The 21,440-nt window shown below is 45.0% G+C and overlaps 1 protein-coding gene across 1 annotated transcript; it reads left to right on the top strand.

The window, feature by feature from the left end:
* Positions 1-4,038: 4,038 nt before the first annotated feature.
* Positions 4,039-20,805, top strand: CD48 (CD48 molecule). Its single transcript, XM_045784482.2, has 4 exons — positions 4,039-4,223; positions 14,690-14,989; positions 18,187-18,453; positions 20,139-20,805. The coding sequence occupies exons 1-4, from the start codon at positions 4,148-4,150 to the stop codon at positions 20,231-20,233; spliced, it is 738 nt and encodes a 245-aa protein (XP_045640438.1). The 5' UTR covers positions 4,039-4,147; the 3' UTR covers positions 20,234-20,805.
* The last annotated feature ends 635 nt before the right edge of the window (positions 20,806-21,440 follow it).

Below are 21,440 nucleotides of genomic sequence, written 5' to 3'. Positions count from 1 at the left end.
TTGTGCCAGTATGTTTGTATATAGATTATTACAAGTAGAACAAAGTACCAAGGGTATTAGTTAAAATTTTGACAGGAAACACCAAATTTCCCTCCAAAAAGACTGCACAATTTATGTTCCCATAAACATTATGTCTGGTTTCCCCTAATTTTTTCATCACTGGAATCTAACAAGTTATTTTTTTCCAATTTAATAGGAAATATTATCATTATTTGTTTAATTCCCATTTCCCCGATTCCTAGAATGAATGTGCATTTTTCTTGTGTATTGGGCATTTTCTTATTCTCATTCTATAATTTACCCGTTTGTGTACTTTGCAATAGACAAATCTCTGTAACCGTCATTCCGTTTCATTTCTGTAGCATTTGATGTTGTGAACACCTCAGTTCTTTGAATTTTCTCATTTGCTATTAACTTCCTTTAAAATGCTCTAATTTTCTTCCCAGTTTTCTAGCAGATCTTTGTAAATGCCTCTTCCTTTACCATTCCTTAAATGTTGGTATTACCAGGGTGCTATTGAGTGAAGGTTTGTGCCTGGGGTCGTCCCTGCTACTCGCGCCCTGCCCCGCCAATTCACATGTTGAAACCTAATCCCTAATGTGATGGTATTGGGAGGTGGCTTTTAGGAGATGGTTGGGTCATGAGGGTGGGGTCCTCATGAATAGGATTAGTGTCCTTTAAAAGAGGGCCCAGAGAGCTCTCTCCTTCTTTCCACCACACAAAGACATAGTGAGAAGAGGGCCATCTATGAACTAGTGAGTGGGCCCTCCCCAGATGCTCAATCCGCTGGTGCCTTGACCTTGGACTTCCCAGCCTTCAGAATGTGAGAAGTAAATGTTTGTTGTTCAAGCTTCCCAGTCTTTGGTATTTTTGTGAGAGTAGTCTGATGAGCTAAGACATGGGGACTTCCTGCTCAATCCCTATTTCACTTTACATATTCTTCCCAAGAGAGATCCTTCCTGTACGTGGTATGACTTCAACCAATTTGTGGGCTGACTATTCATGTATCTGGTACGCAGCGCAGGTCTTTTCTTGAGACCCAGATCCACATACTCAAGTCTGTTTTAGACATCTTAATCTTAACACATCCCAAACTGAGATTATCCCTCATGTTCCCCCCCCCCCCCCCACCGATTTGGTCACCCAAGGCAGCAAGCAGGCTTTTTCTTTTCCCATTTCCACCTCTCCCACACAAAACCAAGTATCGGGGTCTGCTGGTTTTGACTCATTCCGTCATTCCCCGCTGCTGTTGCTGAACCCTCATTATTGCGTAGCTGGGTTCTTGTAACATCTTGCTTCTAGTCTCCTCCTCCTCATGAGCTTTCTCTCTGGCCTGGGGAATGAAGCGGATCAGCCATCTGCTCCCAATCCTTTACGTGTCTCCCCTTGAAAAGGGTCAGGCTGAAATCCAAACTCTTAACTGCACACACCAAAGCCTCATGGCTGGACCCGGTTTCCTTTCCTTTCCTTTTATTCCTGACACACAAAGTATCCTCAGTTTCCTGAACTAGCCAAGTTCTCCGGCTTCTGCGATGTGATCCCGTTCATCTTGCTTATGTAACACACTTCCCTTACTCCTCAAAGGAGTCACACCTCTTCACTGTCTCCCAGCAGCCTCCCATGACCACACAGTTGTGTTGGGTGGTCCTTCCATGCGGCCCCGTAATTCCCCATTTCACAACCACGTTTTAACACAAGATTGTGAGCTGCGTACGAGCAGGCAAGAGCGTAGCTTTCATTTCCACATCTTCAGAAATGACGGAGAGCTTGAGAAATATCTAATAGCTATAGGGAAGGAGAAGAAAGGAAAAGAGGAGAGGAGACTCTGACCTCTGCTTCCACCAAAATGGCTCTTACCAAGATTAAGGTCACTAGTGACCACACAATTACTAAATGCAACAGATAGCTTTTCCCCTAAGCGGCTTGAGGTGATCTCTGAGAATGTCTGAAATTCCCTTGACCCAGAAAACCCTACAAAATCATGCAAATCAAGAGGTTCAAATCTTCGTGTTCACTTTAAGAACACACATGAAACTGCCCAGGCCATCAGGGGTACGCATCTCCGAAAAGCCACCAAGTATCTAAAGGATGTTGCTTTGCAGAAGCAATGTGTGCCATTCCGGTCCTACAATAGCGGCATTGGGAGGTGTGCCCGGCCAAACGGTGGGGCTGGACACAGGGTCGGTGGCCCAGGAAGAGCACTGAATTTTTACTGCACAGGCTGAAAAACGCAGAGACTAATGCTGAACTTCAAGGGTTTAGATGTCGATTCTCTGGTCATTGAGCACATCCAGGCGAACAGAGCCCCCAAGGCACAGAACTTACAGGGCTCATGGTCGGACTCACCCACACATGAGCGCTCCCTGCCACATCGAGATGATCCTTAACTGAAAAAGAGCAGATTACTCCTTAACAAGAAAAGGCGGTTGCACAGAACGAAAAGCTGTCCCAGAAGAAACTGAAGGAAAAAAAACTTATGGCCCGGGAATCAATTCTGCATAAAGTAAATGCAAATAAAAATAAAAACAGAAAAAAAGAAGAAAAAAATGCAATGGATACATACACTTTCTGCGAATCTGGGTACAGTTTTTTGAAACATCACTTCCTCCTAGACTACCTGATGGATCCTTCTCATTTTCCTCTTTAGGGTCCTTTTGTTCTGCTCACCTCTTAAATGTTAGGGCTGCCCCCAGGGTATTGTTCCCAGAGCCCGGCGCTTTCAGTCGGCCTGGGGCTAGAACAGGCTGGAGCCTTCTCCCACACCCGCAGTGTTGTGCTGCCCCCTACTGGAGCCAGCGAGAGGCCAGCCTGCAAGAGTAGCGGCCCCCTCTCTGGTCGGAGTGTTGTTACTCAAATGCTTCCCTGGGCAGCAACCCTTTTGAAGCCCTTTTGAAAACTCCCTGGAGGAGTCAGGGTCTGAATAAAGCTCACCCACAGTTTACTTCACTTCCTTCCTTTTCTCTTTCTCTGCCCTTGTGACTCTGCCTCTTCCTCCTCCTCCTCCTGCTTTCGGTTTATAATTTTCTTTAAAATCTTCCCTAGCTAACTCCATTGCAACTTAGCTCCTTCTACTCCTGTCTTCTCTTCTAGTCCAAAGATTTTCGGTAGCCCTCGTTGGGGGCAGCGCTGAAGACTGGGGTGGATTGAGCTGAACCTTGGTCTGACTCTGAGATTCAGTTCTAAAGCGCAGGCAATAATGCCTGCCCTTCTCTCCTCACTGGGCTCCGACGTGTTCCAGTGAATGCGAGGTCCTGTGCAGTTTACGGCACTGAGCTGACTCAGTTTCCCCATGCCCATTTTTGGGGAAGGGTAAGTACTTCTATCACAGGAGTTCACAAATTGAGGAGAGCAATGTTTGTATTGGGCTTCTCTATGTTGAATCAGAAATGTCTCCAATTAAAAAACAGCTACAAATACGCTGTATTAGGGACCATGGCTTGCCTTATGGGTTCCCAAAGTGACTTAGGTGGGCAAATAATTCATTTAGATTCAAGAGGGATGGGCCTGAAATTTCTTAGACCACAAGCCAGGGAAATCCATTCTTTTGGGCCAAGTAATCTTGCTTTTTCTGCTAATGTTCAGTGGGTAGGCCGTGACTTTATCATAAAGGAGGAGGAGACCGAGGGTGGGACTAGGGCATGGGAGATGTGATTGCCTAGATTTTCTGCTAAATGACACTTACATATGACCCTCTCATGACTTCGGGTTGGCTCAGGCCAGAATTCCCCTGCAGGTTTTATGGGGTACCTACTAATTTTAACTTCTGAATTAATCAGGGTGACTCCTGCCTGGGAAACCAAAACCAGATATTCTCTCACAGGGGATTTGAATCTTTTCTTTTCTCTTCTTTTGGTCTTTAATTTTTCCTGAGCACTGAGCCCTCTGAGAATCCGCTAGAAGCTATGCATCCTCTCTCCAGAAAACAGAACCAACTTCACATTCAAACAAAATAGCTAATTTCATTTTGCTTCCGTGGTGCCCTCAGATAGGGGGGCTTCCTGTTTCTGAGCTCCACCCATGAACTGCTGAGTGTCGAAAAGGTCAACAACTCTTTCTCTAACTTTGGGCCGTGATTTCAAGGGCTCTGGAGCCCTCGCTCTCTCTCTAGCCTGGTTCTGGCCTGTCTCCAGCGCTCCTGGGAAGTAACATGTGCTTCCAAAGGTGGTGTCTGGCTCTGGAACTTCTATTCCTGCTTCATTTGCTCCTGGCAACCAGCACTCAAGGTACTTTACACAAGTTGTGTGCCTGTGACTGTGTATTGAAGGCACGGGTGAGACGGGGAAGGGGGAATAGGGTGAGGCTGAGTCCTGAACGTGGAGCGTGCTCTCCAGACAGCAGACACTTCTATGCTGCTAGGAGGGCTGTGGCGCGTTGGGGAATCTTCCTGAGCCTTGGAGAATCAACCTCTCTCTTTTCCCAAGGGCTCATGACAAAAACAGGACCTGAGGGAGATGGGAAAGTAGGCCCCTCAGATTGTGTTCCATGTTTTGTGGTCTGGAAGATGTGTTGTTTTGTTTCGCATTTTAAATGAGAGGAAGCTCCCCTTGACAGCTGCCCCATTTTCTGCTCGGTACACTGTGCTCCCAGAGGCCTTCTTGACACCTCTGTCTATGCAAGGGGTTGTGTCCTGAACAAAGGTAAATGATGTTGTCGTTGTCCCAAAGAGAGATCTAAATTGTGGGAAAGAATGCTGGGAGAGGATTGCTTTCTCTAGGGTCTCTGAATGAGGGTCTGAGCAGAGACCCGAGGCGCCTCAATGTCAAAGGAGCCCCCAGCATCTAGTTGTTAAGCGTTAAGGGTCATTCCCCTGCCCTGGGCTGTTCTGGTCCCCCTCATGTACCCAGGGACCGAGTTAACTTTCCTTTCTGTTACCGCTGTTCACCTTCCAGTACCTTTCTTTCCAGGTCAGCGGAGAAGGGGGAGTTCAGCTACTGCCTTTCTCACTATTTCCCCTAAGAGATACTCAGGTCTTTTTCATGTCAAAGGCTTTAGTGCTCACCACTATGGGGGGGAAAAAAAGAGTAAAAATGAACAAGCACCGGGAACCAACACATGCTTAGCCACACCCTGTTGTCACTCCCGCAAGACTTCTCAGGGTGGCAGGACTTGGGATCTGGCTGATGGCTGTGTAGTCTAGAGACACCATGTCTTCAGGGCTTTCGTAGCTGTATGGGCTCCGTGGGGCTGACTCAACTCAGAACACTGATGCGGCCCTGGGAGTGGGGGCTGATGGGACATATTAATCCAGCTTTTGGGAAAGATAGTGCTGCTAAGAGAACTGGAATATTTCAGGACTTTCTTAGCCACAAGGGCAATGTGTTTGAATCTCTTTGGCATAGATTATGTCCACAAATGATCATCTTATCCCCAGTTTGTAACTTCCCCTATTAATCATATCATTTACATTTAACTTTGCTGTTTGCCTTGAAGCAGGTGCTTTCTCTGTTACAGCTAAGTTTCTCCTTCTGCCCAAGATTCACGCACCGTCCTCTCCCTCTGCCTCTTCTGTAGGCTTCCATTTTTATGTGACTTCCTTCTGTAAGCTTCCAGCTTGTGATTGGTGAGTTGCTTGTTTGATTATTTGTCTCCTTGAGAGGACATGAGGACAGAGACCATGTACAGTGCTGAAGTTAGCAGAGTGCCTGGAACATAGCCTGGGTGCAATAAATAATTGTTAAATATATGAATGAATGACTTCAAAGAACTTTCTTTTGGGCTGTATGTCTAGGTCTTCCCGGGAACAAAGTAGTTCTCTCCTCCCTGGTAAGGGATAGTTTTGTGGAAAAATTTGAGAAACATTTTTAAGTCTCCTCTGTCATCCCTCCTCAGGCTCGAGGAGGAAATTAGCTCTCTGATATCAAGTACCCTCCAGTGCTGGGCATCTTCCCCGTCTGCCCATAGCACTTAGCAGAGTGCAGCGGAAGCAGCATGCACTGGAATCAGAAGACCTTTGTTTTATCTGAGTTCCAAGCTATGGGATTTTCTACAAATCATAAAAGCTTTTTGGGCCTCTGCTTTCTCAGCTCTATAATGGGTATAATAATATGCTTCCCATTTTTTCAAGGGATTATTATGAGGATCAAATCAAATAAAGAATGTGGAATTGCTTTGCAAATGTAATGCACACAGTCTGAGACCGATAAGAGCCCAAAGTAAACTTCAGAGCCCAGAGCTCTCTCTTTACCCCCAGATTTGAATTTTTAACTGCCTTTTACACATCTCCAGATTATCCAAACATAGGACCAAAATCTAATTCATCGTCTTTGTTCTGGCTATCTATTGCTGTGTAATAAGCCACCACAACTCTGCAGCTTAAAATAATAATCACTTATTTTGTGCACAAATGAGGGGGTGGGCTGTGCTCAGCACCTTGGGACGCCTCATGTAATATCATGGGGTACATCATGGTGGGGCTTAGGGTCGTCTCTGAGGTTTCTTCACTCGTGTGACTGGTGCCTAGGCTGAGTAATACTACAATAGCTGTATGTCTGATCTTCTAACATGGCCGCCAAACCTCCCGGGGTGAGTATCTTGAGAGAAGTAGGCAAACGCAACATGGTCTTTTCTAACCTCACTTTATGAGTCATACTTCTGCTGTCTTCTACTTACTGAGGCCATGACCACGGGGAGGGTGTTCCTCTGCTGTTTGGTTTCTCAATAAATGACATCTCTATGTCCAATTTCCTTTTCAGTAAACGACATCTCTCTGTCCAATTACTGAAGCCAGAATTCTGGAAGCCATTCTCACCTCCTTTCTTTTCCTCACCTGTCATGTCCAATGAGTAAGTCCTATTACTTACACCTTCGAAAAGTCTCTCAAATATATCTAATTCCATTCACCTCTGCTGGCAGATCAAACTACCTATTCTCAATCAAGACATCATTTTCTCTCATCCAAAGACTACGATAGTTTCTTATCCTGCTTAAAAGCTCTTTTTTTTTTTTTAAACTCAGTTCTTCTCTCTGCCTAGTATTTACCATACTACCATTGGCATGAATTTTCTAAAGTGGTTATCTGTTTATTTTACTCTTCTTTTAAATACTCATCAGTGGTCACCATAGTGGATGAGAGTGACAGCAGACACTGAGCATAAGCTTGCACTAGGTCATGTGGCCACTTCCTCCCTTCCCCCAGTTGATGTTCTAATCAACTGCACTACTTCCACTTCCTTGAATGGATCTTGCTTTTGTGGTCTCTGAGCGCTTGATACTTTTCTTCTCCTCTAGTCTGAACATTGATTACTCCCAGTCCTCATCTTTTCCTGGCTAATTTCTACTTATACTAATTCCTATTTACACTTTCTATGGAAGCCACTCCTGATCCCTAAATTCAAGTGGTGTGTTCCCTTAGTATTCCATATTTTCCTTATCCTAACACTTATCACCAATAGTGGAATAATCTGATTAATTGTCTGTATCCACTAGAATGGAAGCTCCCTAAGGTAAGGAGCTGTGCCTCTTTCATTCTATGCGGGGTGCCTACCGCAGAATCTAGTCCATAGTAAGTGCTTATTCTACATTTATTAGAAGAGCGAATAAATGAATAAATTGATGTACATATGTATGTGTGTATGGATGGATGGATAGATGGAGGGAAGGAAAAAGGGAGGGAGGGAGGAAACTGTGAATCATTGTTTCAGTCAAGCTGGGATCTCAGCAAACAATTTGCCTCCTATTTCACTGAAAAAATGGGGACTGGAGATCATTAGGCAGAAAGCCTCTCAACTTGTTGCCTACCACCTCTAAACTACAAACTTCTTTACATCCCTAACTGTCTTTTCCTCCTTCTCTTTTCCCTCAAAGCATGAAGTGTCTCCCCTTCCAGGCAAGACCTGGGCCATTAACTCTGCTCTAAACTTCCTCTAGCCCAGTGCCATTGGTCATCTTCTTTCTCTTCCATGTCTCCTTCTCCTCTGGTTCCTTCCCTTGACCTATCATAGCTTGTCTTTTTCCTTCTTAAATACAACTAAAGAATAAAACCAAAAACCTCTTTCTACCTTCCATGTCCCTGTACACAATGCCCTGCCAGTTTCCCTCCCGTTCACATTGAAATGTCTAAAAAGAGTACTTTTGTTGTCTCCTCTCCCTCGCCTTCCATTGAGTTCTTGACCCATTGCAATCTGGCCTAGTAAACTCATTAGTCTTCTCATCTCAGGAAATAGTACTCTTGCCACCCATGAAAAGATCTGGGGTCCTGATATCTATTGCCAAATTACTTCCTTAAGATAGAAGGCGGTTCAAGATGGTAGCAGAGTAGGATCTTGAACTCATCTCCTTCCATGGACACAAATCTACGACTACATAAGCAGAGCAACAAAAAGAAAAAAGAATTTTTAGAAAGTGAAGATAGCTTAAGGGACCCATGGAAAAATGTCAAGTGGAATAACATTTGCATCGTGGGGCTCCCAGTAGGAGAAGAGAGAGAGAAAGGGGCAGAACACTTCTTTGAAGAAATAATGACTGAAAACTTTTCTAACCTGGGAAAGGAAACACACATCAGATCCAGGAATTCCAGAGATTTCCAAATAAGATAAACATAGAAAGACTCACAACAAGACATTAACATGTCAAAAGTTAAAGAGAGAATCCTAAACCCAGCAAGAAAAAAACAAACAACTAGTTACATACAAGGGAACACCCATAGAGCTATCAGCAGATTTCTCAGTGGAAACTTGCATGCCAGGAGGGAGTGGCATAATCAAAGCGCTGAAAGTAAGAAACTTCCAACCAAGAATACTCTACCCAACAAGATTACCATTCAGAATTGAAGGAGAGGTAAAGAGTTTTCCAACAAGCAAAAGCTAAAGGAGTACTCCTCCACTAAACCAGTCCTAAAAGAAATGTTAAAGGGACTTCTTTAAGCTGAAGAAAACATATGAAAGTAAAAGTCTCCTGGTAAAGGTAACTATATAGTAAAAGTAGTGGAATAATCAATTACAAAGTTACGATGAAGGTTAGAAGAGAAAAGTAGTAAAAACATAACTGTAACTGCAATCACTGCAATAATGAGTTAAGAGATGCACAAAATAAAAAGACGTAAAATGGGATATCAACAACATAAAATGTGGTAGAGGGAAGTAAAACTGCAGGGTCTTGGAATGCATTCAAACTTAACTTGCTAGCCACTTAAAGTAGACCGATATATATATTGCCTGTCATATGTGAGCCTCATGGTTAACCACAATGCAAAAATCTACAATAGATCCACAAAAGATGGTGAGAAGGGAATCTAAGCCTAACACTACAGAAAGTCATCAAACTAGACTTATCGTGGTGACCGTTTTACAATGTATACAGACGTCGAATTATTATGGTGTACGCCTGAAACTGCTATAATGTATGTCCATTATACTTCAGTTTTAAAAATTACTTCCTTAAAAGGTTGTACAAGTTGGTTAAATGGTTGCTCTCAGCAGAGGGCTCTTGGTAACTCCATATTAGTATCTTTAAAACTCACGTCTTTTCTTCCTTAGTGGTTTTAGAAGCCATGTGACTTGATTTTAGAGTGAAGAGAACTTCCTCTTCAGTACCTCTTTCACTTTCCTGGGTAGACTCTTTGGTATGAAATGATCTCTTTCTTTGATCTGTTTCCCTCCTTCCCCATTTCAGTTTTGCTTTTCTACAGACAGGAAACATGGCTAGGCACAGGAAAAACTGCTTTATTTTTTATTGTAAACTGCACGTAAACACAGTAACTTTATCCCATGCGTGCGGACACATAACTGAATACTTCTTCCTGTTAGAATTAACTTTCTTTGCAGTTACTTCTCCTGCCTTCGAACATAAGCAATTGTTAGGAAGGCAAATCAAGATGTTGTCCATTTACGTCAAAAATGAAAAAAAAAACCCATAAATATATTATAGATAAGAAAGATATCAATTTATCTGAATTTAGTAGACAATTAGCAGACTAAACCACCATCTTGATAGCCCAAATTGTATTACTTCATTTCTCCATTAATTTTGCGATCTATATTTGTAAAATTAATACATACTTTTTCTTAAACTTGTGAATGAATTATAGAATTCTTTCAGAAGACCAGAATATCTTTTATCCCTTTTTAAATGGTCAGTCAAGCATTCTTTCTACTGCTTCTATCTTTAGGTTTATGTTGCTTTTCCAGGCTACCCTTTCATTAGATAATTCAAAACAAAATTCTTTCTTCCATTTTCTGTTTTCAAACTCGACCTCCGCCCTTCTGAGGCTGCCGGATTGGTATTGCAAGGTTTAATTGCTTTGCATTGACTTTCGATATCTGAAAACTTGAATGCCATAGTCAACACATTTTTATGTTGTTGGGTTTTTTTGAGACTTCCTGGGCACCTCTTCCACTGCTCCTCTGCTTGCTTTGTCCAGTCATCTTTTATTCGTTTATTATTGATTTTATTCATTTACCATTATCAGGATCCAGCCATTACACAGGGTTCCACTGGGCAGTTTGGGCACATATTTATATTTAAGAAACACAGTTCAGGGGCGCCTGGGTGGCACAGCGGTTAAGCGTCTGCCTTCGGCTCAGGGCGTGATCCCGGCGTTCTGGGATCGAGCCCCACATCAGGCTCCTCCGCTATGAGCCTGCTTCTTCCTCTCCCACTCCCCCTGCTTGTGTTCCCTCTCTCGCTGTCTGTCTCTATCTCTGTTGAATAAATAAATAAAATCTTAAAAAAAAAAAAAAAAAAGAAAGGAACACAGTTCATTGGTCACAAGTAACTAAATAATAACTCAAATTTCTACTTACAGTCTCTCAAAAGATGTTAAAGGAAATCCAATATATAAACTACAGCAACACTTCCTACACCCACTTTTCCTGTCCTCTTCTCAAGTCCTCTCAAACCATCCCATCCATCTGCTACCCAGACAGTCTTACTCTTTTGAACCCCAATTTGCTAACACCCCTATTTCCTAAACCGGCTTGAGTGGCCTTGGTATTTGCTTATTTCTTCCTTTCCTTCCTGTCGCATCAGTCCAAACTGGTCTTAAGAAGAAAACAAGAGGGAGAAGCTGAGTGGAAAGTAAAAATATGAAAAACCTTTTTGGCTAGCAGGAGGTCATGAAAAGAAGAAGACTGGGAGCACTTACATATACATTTTGTCACTGTTATCCATTCATTCATCGTCTACTAAATCCTAAATGTCAATCGAGTATTGTGGGGACTCAAAATTGAGCAAGATGTTGTCTTTGCCTTTGAGAAAGCTTACAAAATTAGTGACTAGGTGTCTGCTGCAGTCTCTCCCTGCCCCTCACGCTGAATTTTGAAGTTCTTCTGAGCATCTTGGGAATACCCTTGCCAAACATGACCTCTCTGTCCTTATAAAGCAGATTCCGTTCTCACAAGGAGAAAGGATGCAAGGTATAACTGGTCCTGGATCATAAGTCTATGTGCTGTGTATTCTTCATTCTTTCTCATTGGATGCATCCTTCTTTCTCCAGCCCCAAGGAAGCTTTAGGGAAGTTGTCTGTTCTGATAGAGATGCTGGGACCTCTTTCTCATCACCACATGTCCTAGGCCAGTGACCTGGTTTTGTGTTATCTCTTGTGCATACTGACATCCTTTAGTTTTAGACCAGTAGACTACAAGTGAAAGCTGATTCAGGAGCTGCTACAATTTTTTGGATTTTAGGCCCCTTGTTTCACATTCTTCAGTCTTTCAGATTCATATATGAACATCCATTTCTAAAAAATATATCATTAGTGTAGTCCTTATTTTACCACTGTTTTGGTATAACAAAATGAGTTCAACGGCAGTTGTTAAACATCTTAACTTAGGCATAGCACTAGGTGTTATGGATACAGACAATAATGTAGGCAATAATAAAACAATACATGACATTTATTGAATGCTTACTAATCTTCCAAGTATTATTCTAAGCTAAACTTTACTTGTATTGATTATTTGTATTAAGTTATATTCTAAACGTTTTATTAATGTAACTCTGTATTAGAGTTCTTCAGAAAAACAGAGTAAATAGTCTATATATAAATATATAGAAACAGGTTTATTATGAGGGATTGTCTCATGCAATTATGGAAGCATAACCCATATTGTGTACTTCTCTGTATGGAGAAGTCCCAAACCTACCATCTACAAGCTGGTGGCACAGGGAAGCCAATAGTGGAGTTCCAGTCCAAATCTGCATGCCTGAGAACCAGGAGACCCAAGGGTGTAAGTCCCTTCCAAGTCCAAGGCCCAAGAACCAAGAACACTAATGTCCAAGGGTAGGTGAAGATGGATGTCCCAGCTTAAGCAAAGAGTAAATTTGCCCTTCCTCTGCCATTTTTGTTCTTTTTGGGCCCTCAATGGATTCTGGTGTCCACCACATTGGTAAGGGTGATCCTCTTTACTCAGTTTACCAATTCAAAAGCTAATTTCTTCCAGAAACATCCGCACAGACACATCCAGAAATAATGTTTTACCAGCTATCTGGGCAACCCTTAGCCCAGTAGAGTTGACACATAGACTTAACCATTACAAACTCTATGAGATAATAACTAAAACAAAGACAGAGAGGTTAGGTCACATGCTCAAGGTTACATGGCTAGCAAGTGGTAGAGCCAGGATTTGAACCGAAGCAGTCTGATTTCAGAACCCATGCTCTGAACTATCACACTATAATGGAAAATGAATAGACTCATAGGACTCATTTCTTGTCTTTAGGAAGCTTATAGTCTGGTGATAGAAGCAGGTAGGAGACATACACAGATCATTTCAGTATAACAGGGTTGCTAAGATACAGACACGCACAGGATATTGTATCTTTCCTTCCTCTCTTCTTCACTACCTATGTGTACTGATTCCCAAAAGATCGTTCTGGTGGTTGGCTATCACTTCTTACTGAGAAATAAAGAGGGGGTTCATTGTGAGTTGTGCTATCTTCCTGAGCATATGTCTGACACTTACTGGCGAGTCTGCCAAAGATGACTTAGGCCGGTAGTTCTCAGCCAGAATTGGGGGTGGGATATGGGCCATATCTGGAGACATTTTGATTGTCACATCTGGAGAAGTGCTACTGGTCTCTAGTGGGCAGAGGCCAGGAATGCTGTTGAAAATCCTACAATGTACAAGGACAGCTCCCACAACAGAGAACTACCTGGCCTAAAATGTCAATAGTGCCAACCTTGATGGGGCGCCTGGGTGGCACAGCGGTCAAGCGTCTGCCTTCGGCTCAGGGCGTGATCCCGGCGTTATGGGATCGAGCCCCACGTCAGGCTCCTCCACTGGGAGCCTGCTTCTTCCTCTCCCACTCCCCCTGCTTGTGCTCCCTCTCTCGCTGGCTGTCTCTCTCTCTGTCGAATAAATAAATAAGATCTTTAAAAAAAAAATAGTGCCAACCTTGAAAAACACTGATCTAGGCTGTCGATTGTCACTACTTCTATTAACTCACATGGAAAACAAGTCTAGAATATATGTCTGGTGGTTTTAAAATCCTGAAGAGAATGTCGTGCTGGGCTGCATGCTCCAAGAGGCTAGAGCCCCCGTCTGCCCCGCAGATGCCAGAGCCTCGCCTCACGCGGTGCCAGGCACATAGTGCTTCTTCAAAGACCGTTACTGGCACCGAATTGATTACGTCACAGAGATGACAATGTGTGGAGTGGGCCAATCAGAAGCACTGTGACAATGAAAGCGTGAGTATGTCTGAGTGAGCACTAGGCAGAGACGGATAGCGGGAAGGATTAATAAATAGAAACTTGAAAGCCCTGGGGACACAGGCATTTTCAATCTTTTTTTTTTCTTTCTATTCCTTTTCAATCTTTTATCGGTTGAAGAGAATTCTTTTGGAAATGCCGGATTTGTGGAACGTGAACAGCCGGGTGTACATATGATGTTGAACAATATGACTGAGGTTTTGCGTGACAGTAGGTGAGGCCAGAGTAATATAGGTCATATTTCTTTTTTCCTCTACTGGTAGCTTCTTTCTATGGTTCTTTCTCAGCCTATATATAGATACCTAACTCTATCCGCCTCCCTTGTTCTTCTCCCTCCACAAGGCGCCAACACACCTCCCTTCACCTTGCATCTTCCTTGCTGCCGTCTTGTCTTTTCCTTGCCTTAACCAAACAAGGTTTGGGCACCCTCGTGAGAAAAGAACAGAACAGCAACACAAATAGGAACAAAAGTGAATTTAGTTCGAATGAGAAAAGAAACCGCAATGTAGCACAAATTTTAAAAAGCTGAGACATACTACAAAAATTACAAATGCCAGGAAAATAGCCTACTATTTTTATTCCTGCAACGCCTTCATGCTTCTCTAATACTTTGCCGCTGAATAGCTCTGGTGCCCATTCACTTCAAACTGTGCTCCTTCTCTGCTTCCTGCTCACTGCTAGAGAAGTAGACTGAAGCGACAGGGAGCGCAAGCCCGGACAGAGGACGTGACTTGTCATCATTTTATTTGAAAAGCTACTGGTACCAGCGCAAGGGAGAGAGTCGGGGCCGGCGTCAGTGTCCTTTTTCTTCATCCTCTGGGGCAGAACTAGAAGGATTATCAGCAACATGCCCTATCCCCATACCCACCCTCAAGCTCCAACTTCCACTGAATTCCTGATCAGAGGCCAGGCCGTCTGGTGAAGACCATACTTACTGGTTCCAAGCAGAAACCTCTTCTCTCTTCTGTCCCATCAGCCCAGGCAGACGCTCTGGCTGCTGGGCCCCTCTGCCCTCTCTAAGATGGCTCTCACTCTCATTGACAGGTTGTTCGAAATATCAGGTGACCGCCATCTCTGGCAGCAACGTGAGTCTGCAAATCTCCAATTTGTCTACCAACTACGAACAACTCACCTGGCTTTACAGTGTCCATCAGAAGATTCTAGAATGGGAGTTGAACAAGATTAACTTATTCAATTCTAAGTTTAAGAACAGGGTCAGTCTTAATGGAAACCAAGCACTGTCCATTGTTAATGTCCAGAAAGAGGACAGCAGCACCTACATCCTCAGAGTGTTGAAGGAGTCTGGGAAAGAGGAGGAGTGGCATATCTCACTGGAGGTGTTTGGTGAGTTTGGGGAATCCCCCTCCAGGGCCCCGGATGGACCGCTGGGAGGTTTCCTAGGGTTCATGGGGTTTCTCTCTGGGAGGAGCACAGAAAAACCTCAGGACAGGCTTCATTCATTTCTCCTGGAGCCATTTCCTCTGGGGAGTGAGCCGGGGTCAGCTGAACTCAAATTGATAGCCTTGGGACATTTAAAAGTTCTTCTGACCTTAGTGAGTCTGAGATGTGAAGAGCAGGAAAACCGTAGAAATTATTTCCTCTCTATTCTTTTCATGCTCTCCTGTGGTCAATGCAAAGCAGTTCTGAGCTGATCTTAATAATATACCTGAACACAGACTTCATCAGGCTTAAGGAAAAAGTTACAAGAGACACAGGATGGGGCAGGAGCTGTTAGAGGAGGTCTTTTATTTTTCAAAATGGATGGGACAAAAACTTCCACTCATAGCTCTAGCCTAATCGGTATGTGTGGAATAAGGACTAGGATATTATACTTGAAATCAGACAGACCTGGGTTAAAAACCTTGGTTGCTAGCTCACTTCCTAGCTGTGTGACCTTGGAGAAAGATCTTAACATCTCTGTGCCCATATTAGGTAAGTTTCATTTGGTGGCAAGTAACAGAAGCCAGTTCGATGTAAATTTAGCAAAAAAAAAAAAAAAAAAGAAAGAATAGAAAAAAGAGTCTATTAAAGAAACTAGAACTATTGAAAGCAATTCAAGGAACCGAGAAGAGTTAGGAAGGGCTGAACAGGAGGAACAAGGAGAACCAGGGCCACCCCAGAGTCCCCAGCCTCAGGAGTCCGTGGACTGTGCCTCTTTTGATCCCGGCCACATACATGACTTGACCTCTCAAAGCCTAGACTTTTGTAACTCCTGGTTTAAATCCCAGAATTTAAAGAGAAATTTAAAGAGAGAAACTGATCAAGCCAACTTGGTTCTGGTACGTGTATTGATTGAAATATTTATGGCCCAAAGGGTCAGATTTTAAGGCAGAAACATGGTTCCTGGGGAAGCCTCGATGGTGCTGAGGTCGGCAAAAATTAAAGAAGCGGGGTGGGCAGACATCCAAGACAGGTGTCTATCTGAGAGCCTCAGGGCCCTCATATTATGAAGATAATTATATCTTCCTTTTAGGGTGTTAATGAGGATCAAAGTAGATAATAGGAGTGAAACATCAAACATGAAAACAAGGGTTTTTTCCCGAACCTTTTATCATGCAGTTTCCTTCTACCAGATAATTACCAAAAATACAAATACAAAATCTCTAGGAAATACTCAGAATATATCTGTCATCTTTCTTCCCCAAAACAGTGTAAATGAAGAGCGTATATACAACCCCCCAACTCAGGGGTTCCTGTTCTAAGAGGCTGGAGCCTCTTCTCACGAACTTCCTCCAAGTCACATGGCCTGAAAATTCGGGAGGTGCTGGGAACAGGAAAAGATTCAAAGTCTCTTACGGGGTGTTAAGAAAAGCCCAAATTTGTATCATTTACCAATCTGTGTGGTAAATACTCCCACCACAGCCATCTCCAATTTACGAATCATTTCACAATCGGCTTGCAACATTTCTGAATATTTTAAATTCCACAAGCTGGTGTGACGAGGTAAGTACATCTGCCTGGACGTAAGACCCTCAGGATGGGATTAGCAGAAAGCTGGTCTTTCAGCACCACCCCTGAATTTCTGATGGCTCCAAGACTACCCCGGCTGGCTCAATGACCCCCACCCACAAAGCACCCAGTGCGTGCTGCTCCCCGTGTGAAATGTGGAAGATGTAAGACAAGAGGCTAGACCACAGGAAGTGGCGAAAAATAGTATGAAAATTGCTCAGTTCGAGCATGCAGGGGGAAGTCCAGCAGTCTCAGGGGGTTTCACATAGGAGATGGGTCTAGAGTTCAGGAAGCCAGGCAGACAGAGCTCCCATTGCCCCTACACACTTGCAGCCAGAGGCAAGCTCTGATCTGGTCAATTCTTGGCACTTTTAATCCTTTGACAACCAGAGCAGCACTGATTGTGCGGGTGTTTTACCCATGGCCAGAATGAAAAGGCCCAGAGGGTTTCAGAAAAGGTGACCCTGGCAGAGGAAGGAGCCGATGCTGGGATTACCTTTCATCCCATCTGGTGGCAGGATGCCCGCGGTGATGATAAGGTGACCTCCGACATGCAGAAGAAACACTTGCGTCCTGCAAGAAGTACTTCCCCATGGACAATGCCATTTTATCTCACTACCATTGGGCTACGAGGTACAGTCAGTTTACCCATGAGCAGGAAGTTCAAGGGGTTAATTATCTTGATTATGTCACTCCGTGAGAGCCAAGGCCAAGACCCAGGCAGGTTTCACTCCAGTTTCTTCAACTCCGGAGACATTAGGGGCTTGGGGGACCCCTCAATAAATTTAGATTACTATCCCCAACATTGTGGGTCTTGTACTTTCCACACCCCGGAGTACACCTATCTATACCCTTCCAGAATAGCTCATGCCTGTGGTGGCCACATTTACCTTGGTTCCCTGTCATGCCAGTCATCCAAAGTGACTGTTCTGTCCTTTGTACCTCATAACTGTTCCATCCACCCATCCTTTCATCAGATACTTACAAATTCCGATGTGCTATGCACTGTTCTAAACCCCGAGGTTGCAAAGTTAACAGACACAGTGCTGTTCATGGTGGCTCAGGTGTGCTGGGGGTTCCAGGAGGCTCTTCTCCGTAGCTCTTCCAGAATCCAGGAGAGGGCTCTGCCGTGTGCAGGGTAGTACCTCTTCCCCCAGGACTCTTGCTGAATCTGAACCCAGAGCTCTTGATGGACATGCGGACCATGGTGCCAACTGGGCCGGTGCTGGAGAAGGAGCCTCGTGTGGCTCAGACAGTTGGGATACCAAGTCCGACCCTGGGAGATCTTTGCTGCTCTTTCTGGCCCGCGCAGATAGTCATAACCCCACTTTGTTTCTGGGTGCATGGCTCCCCCTCCTGGATCCATTTTAGCTTCACCCGCAAGGAGTAGCCCTTCCAGTCTGAACCTCCAGACGTCAAAGCTGCTCACTGGCTCCCCCTGTAGGGAGCCTTCTCCATGACACCACTTTCTGCCGCACTCAGTGTCCCTCCCTAACTCCGTTTGTATTTTGTTGGCTCAAGGTTCAAAGCATAACTGCCTCATAAATGCACAAACCCATTGTCTCATCTTACGACATCCTCCTCATCTTCAGATCCTGTACCTCAACCTAACATAGAAATCCAGAAGAAACAGGAAGTGAACAATTTCTGTCATCTGCAGCTGTCATGTAAGATCCCGGACCAGTCCATAACCTACACCTGGTACGGGAACTCAAGAGCCTTAGCAACAGGGCCCCAGAGTTTTATGCTCGAAGTCACCGTTAATTCAGAAAACCACTCCACGTCTTACACCTGCGAAGTCAGCAATCCCGTGAGCAGCAAGAATGACACTGTCTATTTCACCTTACCTTGTCAACTAGGTAAGAAATACTCCTGGGGGTGGGGCGGTGGGCATAGGGTAACTAGCTTTCTTTTGGATGAAGTGAAGAAGGATGTGGGGATCCTATTCGGCCTCCCGCTCGGATAGAGGATCCCAAAGGCATCCGAGAGACCCGAGAGACCCGGGTTCTGCAGCGGGACCCGCCACCATCTCTCAGCAAGCTCACCTGGTGTTTGCGGAGCTCACTGTGTTCGCCTGCAAAGGGTGGCTGGCGCTCCCACCCCGCTCGGACAGTGCACGGTCCTGGAGTCCGAGGCCCGGGGAATTGTAGGACAATCGGAGCTGTCCCGGTGGAGCAGGGGAAAAGCCCAAGTGGGAGAGCGGAGCAGACGCAGTTGAACAGGCGCACGAAGGGGTTTCTGGCAGACGGCCTAAACCAGCAAAGGAAAGAAGGACAAGTAGATGAGCACAAGAAAGAACAAGTAGTGACAGGAGTGCGGGCCTCACCCTAAAGCAGAGACTCTCTGCTCTTTAGAAAGACAGAATCTGGGTTTCATGTTTCAGATTTCTCTGTCTCCTGGGAGGACCCACTCGCCTGAGCATGACTGCCGGCCCTCTGTCAGGCCTACACAGGACCTGTAGTGGGGTAGCCGGGATCAGGCACTAAGCTCACAGGTTTTAGAGTCAGGTACGTGGGCTTAATCCTGGGATTGTCACTTGATAGCTAAGCAAGCGGCTTGGCTTCTCCAAGTCATGTCCTTCTCCAGGTTGTATCCTTCTTAAACAACAGATGGAACAGTAATCCTTATGCTGCTATGAGGACTAAACGAGACAGTACCGACAGCTTACCTAGAACAGTGCCTGACAGGTCTCCAGTGGTACTTAAATTAGAACCAGTTTCTTCAACTCTGGAGACATTAGGGGTTTGGGGGACCCCTCAATAAATTTAGATTACTATCCCCAACATTGTGGGTCTTGTACTTTCCACACCCCGGAGTACACCTATCTATACCCTTCCAGAATAACTCATGCCTGTGGTGGCCACATTTACCTTGGTTCCCTGTCATGCCAGTCATCAGGGACCATGGCCTCCAGAGACACTGCTCTTTCACAGTCTCCCTGGACCCAGTCTACTGTCCCACCTTCGCTGATTTCTTCACCCCTGTTCCCACACACGGATTATGGAAACTGTACGCTCTTCTTTATTCTTCCCACTTGACCGGTCACACTTCTCCTAGTCTCTCCTGCCACCACAGACCCTATGCGACAGTTCAGTGTCTGACCGTGAGACCACCTTCGTATGAACACCACATCCTGAGATCCAGAGCAAAGAAGAGTCACAGTCCCCATCCTTTATCAAAGAGGGGGACTGCTCACCTACAAAGGGGATGAAAACAATAATAAAGCCCCTTTTTTGGAAGGGCTAAACCAATACTGTCACTTCTTAGCCACCCAAATCATCCTAGAAAAGCACCCCTAATTTCCCTTCCTTACTGTATCACTCATTCCCTTTTTCTTTTTCTTTTCTGCTTTCTCTCCTGTCTTCTCCGCCCTCCCTTCTGTTCTTATTCCTTCTCTCCCCTTCCCTTCCTACCAGTCTTCCCCTTCCTTCTCTTTTTCCCTCTTCGTACAGATGGGATGTGGGGTGGAGAAATGGAGAGGGGAAGCAGTCCTTCCTTCCCTGAAGTCAAGGCACCTAAGCTTTTGGTTTTCTTGCTCTTTCAGCCAGATCCTCAGGAGTAGCTTGGATTGCAACATGGCTAATGGTCATGGTGCCCATCGTTCTTGGCCTCCTATGGACCCAAGACAAGCTCTTCTAACTCAAGAGTGAAACTTCAAGACAGCTGGGACTTGCCTTCATCAGCAACCATGCTGCTAATCAAGACAGGATCTCTGTCTACACGGGATGGCAGGAAGTGTGCTATTGAAGGGTCCACAAGGATTTTCAAATTAACTTTTTTTAAAACTACAGTTAATATTTTATTTTACATCTCCTCGTTCTTTTCCAACACACATACATAGACACACATAGGCCCGTATTCTTATTCGCCACCTGCACTGGTCTCCCCCCGTGCTCGAGCAGAGCCAGCTCTGGCCCAGTCTCTTTCTCTGTGCCGTCCCCTCCCTGACCCCAGCCTCCAGTCTCCCTCCTCTCCTCCACCATCTTCTCCCTTTCCAAATTCTGTCACCGCCTTTTCTATTCTCATCGTCTTCCCATCTCATTTCCCCATTCTTCTGGTCCACCTCCCCTGTGGATCATTTCTTCCATTACTTCTGCTCTTCACCCAGTCATTTCTGCCCCTGATGTCCCACCTGCCCACGAGGGTCTGCACAGGCCCTGATAGGCCATGCCTTGCTTGATTTCTTCCCAATAAAAGATGTGTTCTCACTATGCAATGTTTTCTTGTTTGAATAAATGATGTGACCATCAATGTCAAACTGTCAGACAATGTCTGCTCCATTGGCCCGGACAAACGGGATACAAAGGGGAAGAGCCTGGGGCCATAGGTTACTACGTGTTGGTGTGTCTGACGATTTAATCTGACGACTTTTGCTGCCACATCCATGCCAAATCTCCTGGGGTTCCAGCTCCCCTTCCTCAAGTCCCGGCCTCCTCCCTGAGGAGCGTGCTCTTTAGGTTTCCTGGGAATATGGGGTCAGGCTTACCCCTCAGGAGTGAGCATGCAGCTTTGCCACATAAAAAGAGTCCCTCCCAAGGCTTTCCTGGGGAGCCAGGAAACTCTTCAAGTTTATGGGCAACTCTTCAAGTCCTACCTGTGTCACAGGATCTAATAAACCGTCAAATGGACAAAATGCTCTGGCTAAGGTCTCCCATGACAGGAAGGTAGGAGCCCCCAGGCCCAGCCCTGACAGAACACCTGGGGTCTCGGCTGTGTGTTCCTCTCCTCCAAGGCTTTCATGGGCCTGGAGTTGAGAGGGCCACTCAAGGATGTGTTCCCCCTTCAGGGTACTGTCCCACCACAGATCACTATTCCTCTACATGAAACCAGCCTTCCCTGCCATCCA

Source organism: Ursus americanus, chromosome 2 (genome assembly GCF_024610735.1).
Source record: "Ursus americanus isolate L20-20 chromosome 2, mUrsAme1.1.p, whole genome shotgun sequence".
Lineage (NCBI taxonomy): Eukaryota > Metazoa > Chordata > Mammalia > Carnivora > Ursidae > Ursus > Ursus americanus.
The sequence above is the reverse complement of the archived record's forward strand: the minus strand, read 5'-3'. Positions and strand labels throughout refer to the sequence as shown.